This window comes from Solanum tuberosum, unplaced genomic scaffold (assembly GCF_000226075.1).
Source record: "Solanum tuberosum cultivar DM 1-3 516 R44 unplaced genomic scaffold, SolTub_3.0 scf00520, whole genome shotgun sequence".
NCBI lineage: Eukaryota > Viridiplantae > Streptophyta > Magnoliopsida > Solanales > Solanaceae > Solanum > Solanum tuberosum.
In genome coordinates this window covers 140,833-146,755 of record NW_006239441.1, presented here as the reverse complement: position 1 = coordinate 146,755, position 5,923 = coordinate 140,833, and the positions used below count along the sequence as shown (strand labels likewise).

The 5,923-nt window shown below is 39.4% G+C and overlaps 1 protein-coding gene across 1 annotated transcript; it reads right to left on the bottom strand.

Moving 5' to 3' along the window:
* Positions 1-4,969: 4,969 nt before the first annotated feature.
* LOC107058466 (uncharacterized) lies at positions 4,970-5,656 on the bottom strand. Its single transcript, XM_015304201.1, has one exon. The coding sequence runs from the start codon at positions 5,654-5,656 to the stop codon at positions 4,970-4,972; it is 687 nt and encodes a 228-aa protein (XP_015159687.1).
* Positions 5,657-5,923: the final 267 nt, after the last annotated feature.

Sequence of the window (5,923 nt, the reverse complement as noted above, 5' to 3'; positions counted from 1 at the left end):
AGAGGTTTATATCTCACCACCTAGGATGCTTGGGGTGTGACCAACATCAACCATGTGAGAGGTTTATATCTCACCACCTAGGATGCTTGGGGTGTGACCAACATCAACCATGTGAGAGGTTTATATCTCACCACCTAGGATGCTTGGGGTGTGACCAACATCAACCATGTGAGAGGTTTATATCTCACCACCTAGGATGCTTGGGGTGTGACCAACATCAACCATGTGAGAGGTTTATATCTCACCACCTAGGATGCTTGGGGTGTGACCAACATCAACCATGTGAGAGGTTTATATCTCACCACCTAGGATGCTTGGGGTGTGACCAACATCAACCATGTGAGAGGTTTATATCTCACCACCTAGGATGCTTGGGGTGTGACCAACATCAACCATGTGAGAGGTTTATATCTCACCACCTAGGATGCTTGGGGTGTGACCAACATCAACCATGTGAGAGGTTTATATCTCACCACCTAGGATGCTTGGGGTGTGACCAACATCAACCATGTGAGAGGTTTATATCTCACCACCTAGGATGCTTGGGGTGTGACCAACATCAACCATGTGAGAGGTTTATATCTCACCACCTAGGATGCTTGGGGTGTGACCAACATCAACCATGTGAGAGGTTTATATCTCACCACCTAGGATGCTTGGGGTGTGACCAACATCAACCATGTGAGAGGTTTATATCTCACCACCTAGGATGCTTGGGGTGTGACCAACATCAACCATGTGAGAGGTTTATATCTCACCACCTAGGATGCTTGGGGTGTGACCAACATCAACCATGTGAGAGGTTTATATCTCACCACCTAGGATGCTTGGGGTGTGACCAACATCAACCATGTGAGAGGTTTATATCTCACCACCTAGGATGCTTGGGGTGTGACCAACATCAACCATGTGAGAGGTTTATATCTCACCACCTAGGATGCTTGGGGTGTGACCAACATCAACCATGTGAGAGGTTTATATCTCACCACCTAGGATGCTTGGGGTGTGACCAACATCAACCATGTGAGGGGTTTATACCTTGCCACCAGGGTGTCCGGGTGTGAACGGCATCCCCCATCCTAAGTTGGGGTTATAGATTGGTTGGATCATGCATACACATATGATATCTACTATTAGTATAGAGTTACTTAAACATGTTTTGACTTCACTTTGATCATGCATCCTCATATTGTTATTCATAATGCCTATGAAACTATTTCTTGTATTTCGATTGTGTCCTTGTCTATTGTTGTGTTGCACCCCGCATACTTAGTACATTCCAAGTACTAACGCATATTTTGCCTACATGATGTCACCATGTAGGGACCGGAGCTACTCTTGATCCTTCTCTTCGTTCACGTGGCTAGTACGGTGCTTATCCGAGTTGTTGGTGAGTCCTCAATGATTCGAGGGCTATGTTATGTTTCCTACTCCTATGTTTTGAGACTTTAGCTTGCATTTGTATTTTGACTATGAGGGGAGCCGGTAGAATGTCATGGCCCCGTCCTATCTATGTATGTAGAGGTGTGCGTTGGACAAGTATTTTGTAAATGAGCTTGACTCTTGTTCTATGATGTCATTTTGAAATGGTTTGCCCTTAGTCCCTATTTCCCGTTAATTAATGTTGAATGTGCTTCCGCGACCGATGAAGTGTGATGACAAGTTTGAGAGGCTTGTTTGGGGTTCCTTCGGGTTCCTTATTCGCCATGTCACGTCTAGGCCCTAGGCTTGGGTCGTGACATTAGTGTTGTCCTTTCCAGCATTTGCTAGTTTCCTGTTATACTCATCTTGACCCTGCTGCTTTGTTGCTGCTGTCTGAGGTCTGCTATCACTTTTGTTGCCGTTGTATTTGTCCAGAACCTTTAAACTAGGTGATGACTCCTGAACATCAAGATTAATATATGTGTTTGATGTAGGAATAGTAGTTATACCTCCATGTTCAGTGGACTGTTCTACTTATCTAATATTGCCTCTAGGTGCCTGTATTTGATTATTGTTCCTCCTTATTTGTGTTTGCCAGTGATCCTTTTGTTGATACTGCATTTGTCCCTGATCTCTTTGTTGGTTATGCTGCCAAATGGTACCCTCCTTCTGATCACCTTCTTTTTGACCCTTTGGTTGTGGTGGATTTTTATCCATCTATTTATTACTCTTAAGGTTTAGAGTTTAGGGTTTAGGGTTCCGAGTCAAGGGTTTTAGGGTTTAGGGTTTAGATTTTATGGTTTATGGTTTAAGGTTTTGGGTTCTAAGTTTAGGTTTTAGGATTTATGGTTTAGTTTTTAGGGCTAGAGGTTTAGGGTTTAGGGTTAGGGCTTAGGGTTTATAGTGTAGTGTTTAGAGTTTAGGATTTAGGGTTTACGGTTTAGGTCTTAGGGTTAAGGTTTAGGGTTTAGGATTAATTGTGTAGGGTTAGGGATTAGGGTTCAAAGTTTATAGTTTAGGGTTTAGGTTTAGGGTTTAGTGTTTAGGGTTTAGAGATTAGGATTTAGGGTTTAGGGTTTAGGGTTTAGGGCTTAGGTTTAGGGTTTAGGATTTAGGGTTTAGGGTTTGATGTTTATGGTTTAGGGTTTAGGGCTTATGGTTCCATGTTTATCATTCAAGGTTTAAGGTTTAAGATTTAGTGTTTAAGGTTAGGGTTTTAGGTTGTTGGGTTTAGGTTTTAGGGTTTATGGTTAGGGTTTAGGGTTTAGGGTTTAGAGTTTAGGAATTAGGGTTTAGGGTTTTTTTTTTTAAAAAAAATTGAACGACCGTTGAAGGTGTCAGGGGCTGAGGAGCACCCCTAGGCCTTATCGTATATAAAAATTCAAAATATACACAGAGGGGGGCATATACCTTACCTCCAATCCTAAGGTGGGTCAAGAGTTGACCTACCTACTAAGGTTAATCGACTCCACCCGATACAATAAGATGTAAGATTAAACTAAGAACCTAGAGAGGATTCCTCTGTTAATACAAAGTTACTAATAATACATAAATAAGGGAGACTCTCCCCTTACAAGGAGAGAATAACTGAACTTGGCCTAATCAGACGACCATACCTAAAGATATAGCTAATTCGAAAGTAATGTATCACATGAATCAAATTGCAGGAAGTGTAATTATATGCTCTCTAGGTTATGATCCATATCTGCAAATAACTCCTCTTGTTGTACTAGTTTTGATCATAGAATAGATATTCAGAACTTTGGTTGGAGATACTTCCTGCTATATGTTGCTTCTGGAAGAATGCCCATTTAAAAACACCACCTGGAGCTCATGTTTATAAACAAAAAATCAAACTAAACAAACTTAGTTAAGTTGAAAGAAAAAATAGAAATTCAGGGAGGTGTGTTCGAATGAACAAGCCAAGGAGGAATTTTAATCTTTCTGAAACATGGCATGCCCATTTTCTCCAGAATATAACTTCCTCTTGCTGCTTTTGGTAATTGGTAGGGAATGTAATAATGTTTGATAATATCTTGTTTATGACTTTGTTTAGACAGCCAATCTGATGTACTATTGGCCTCTCAGTAAGTATGAATACAATGAAAAAGTTCACACTGATTAGCTAAACTTTGGTGTTCCTGCACAAGCCCGCAAATCCTCCAAGGAGGATCAGAAATCTGCAAAAACCATTTAGTTAACAATTCAGAATCCACTTCTAAAATAATGTTTTTACAACCATGTTGAATGCACTAGTTGAGCCTATAACTGGCAGCCTGAACCTCTACCTGATTGTTGGTCCCTTCACCCCAAGGTATAGCAAAAGCATATATAATATTCCCATTAGAGTCCCTTAGAATACCTCCCCTCCTCCAATCTTCCTCGGATTGTGCAAAGCACTTTCATTAGTGTTAAGTTTATGTCGAGAAATAGGGGGAGGTTTCCAAATGACTGAGATGACTCCAACCTCATGTTTACTTTGCTCTAACTTGTCAACAACTTCTGTCCACTTTATTGGCCACTAAATGTAAGGAAATACAGATCTGAGAAGCTGAAACATGTCTTTAGTTATCAAATATTTAACTCTGCTGATGCTAGATTTGTTGCCCCCATACTTGACTGAACATCTATTTTTCCATAGGTTTCAGCATATAACTATAGGGAGAATCTGAATAATGGTCTTGTGAGATTCAATTTTACATTAACTGCCACACCAATTTAACAGATAGCTATTTAGGGAAGTCTGTTGCACATCAATACCCAAAATATTGGAAAAATATTTCCAAATATGAGCTGCAAAATGTCCTTGAATGAAGATATGATCCACTTCATCCCATTATTGTTGATAACAACAAAAACATCTCACATGTTCCACACCAAACTTCCCTAATACCATATTGGTTGGAAATTTACTCCTCAAAGCCATCCACAGGAGAAAGGACATTTTGAAAGGAATGTGTTTATGCCAAATCTGAGAATTTATCCCTACAATATGATTCATATGTCGACAGATTTCCCAAGCTGAAGCACAACTGAACTTTCCATTTTCACTTGGCCTCCAGATTGCTATATCAGGAACTCCTTGTTGATATTGAAATGTATAGTTCAAAATATGTGGGATGAGCAAAGGTGGAACCTGCTGCCTCAGCTTCCTTTCATTCCATTTACCATCAACCAAGAATTGAGCAACAATAGCATTGTTGAGGCTTGAAATATAACTAGAATGCTTAGCTAGAGCACCTTCCCCTAACCAATCATCCCACCAAAAGGAGCAGCTGCCAGAACTAATTTTCCAAGTGATATGTTGTTCTACTTTGTCTTTATTCTTCATCATATACCTCCATACCAATGATTCCCCAGTATCCACCTTTTTTGCAACTGGATTAGCCCTCTGACAATATTTTACTTTAAGAAACTGACTCCATAAGGAAGATTTAGATCGAAAGACCCACCATTGCTTAAACTGAAGACAAGTACAAATAACTGTAAGTTTTCTAAGTCCCACATCTCCTTCAGCATAAGGTAAACTCATGGTCTTCATAAAATCTCAATGATATTTCCTTTTATCCTGATCTCTCCCCCAAAAGAAATTTGTAATGATAGACTCAATGTACTTGATAGTAGTATTTGGAGGTGATATGGCAGCCATTGTGTGTATAGGATTGGACTGCAAAGCATGCTTGATCAAAGTAATTTTGCCCCCAAAACTAAGTATCCTAGCTTTCCATCCACAAATCTCTTTGGACACTTTCTGAACCAAATGAGAATAGTAAATGATCCTATGTCCACCAATATATAGAGGGTAACCTAAATAAGTAATAGGACTAGCTTTTTGTGAAAAACCTGTGACCTCTTTGATGACATTGTTGATATCAAGAGGTGTGGCATCAGGGACCATAAAATGACTCTTATCTCTGTTGGTGAGCTGATCAGATGCATGTTCATAGTCCCCTAAAGTATCAATAATAAGTTTCATAGAGTCTTTATCAGAGGATGCAAATATAATCACATCATCCGCAAAATTTAAATGATTAATCTGAGGACCCTTACGCTCCATATTAAAACCTTTATATATAGGAGTCTGATGAAGATGATTAAGCATTCTTGAAAGCATCTCTGCACCTAAAATAAATAGGCCTGGGGAGAGAGGATCACCCTGTTTAAGACCTCTAGTGGAGTTAAAGAAACCATGTCTATGACCATTAATATTGATGGAGTACCAATTATTACTCATTATTCTCAAGATTAAGTCAATAAAAATTTCCCCAAATCCAAATTTCTTTAATACCAGACAAAGAAATGACCAAGATACCCTATCATAGGCCTTGTTCATATCCAATTTGATAACAACATTAGTTCCTGCCTGGGGTATCTTGATACCATGAATGATTTCCTATGCAAGCATGATATTTTCTTTGATACTCCTTCCCCTTACAAACCCCGATTGATTTTCAGATAGAAGTAGTGGAAGCACAGTAGCTAATATAATACTTAGAATTTT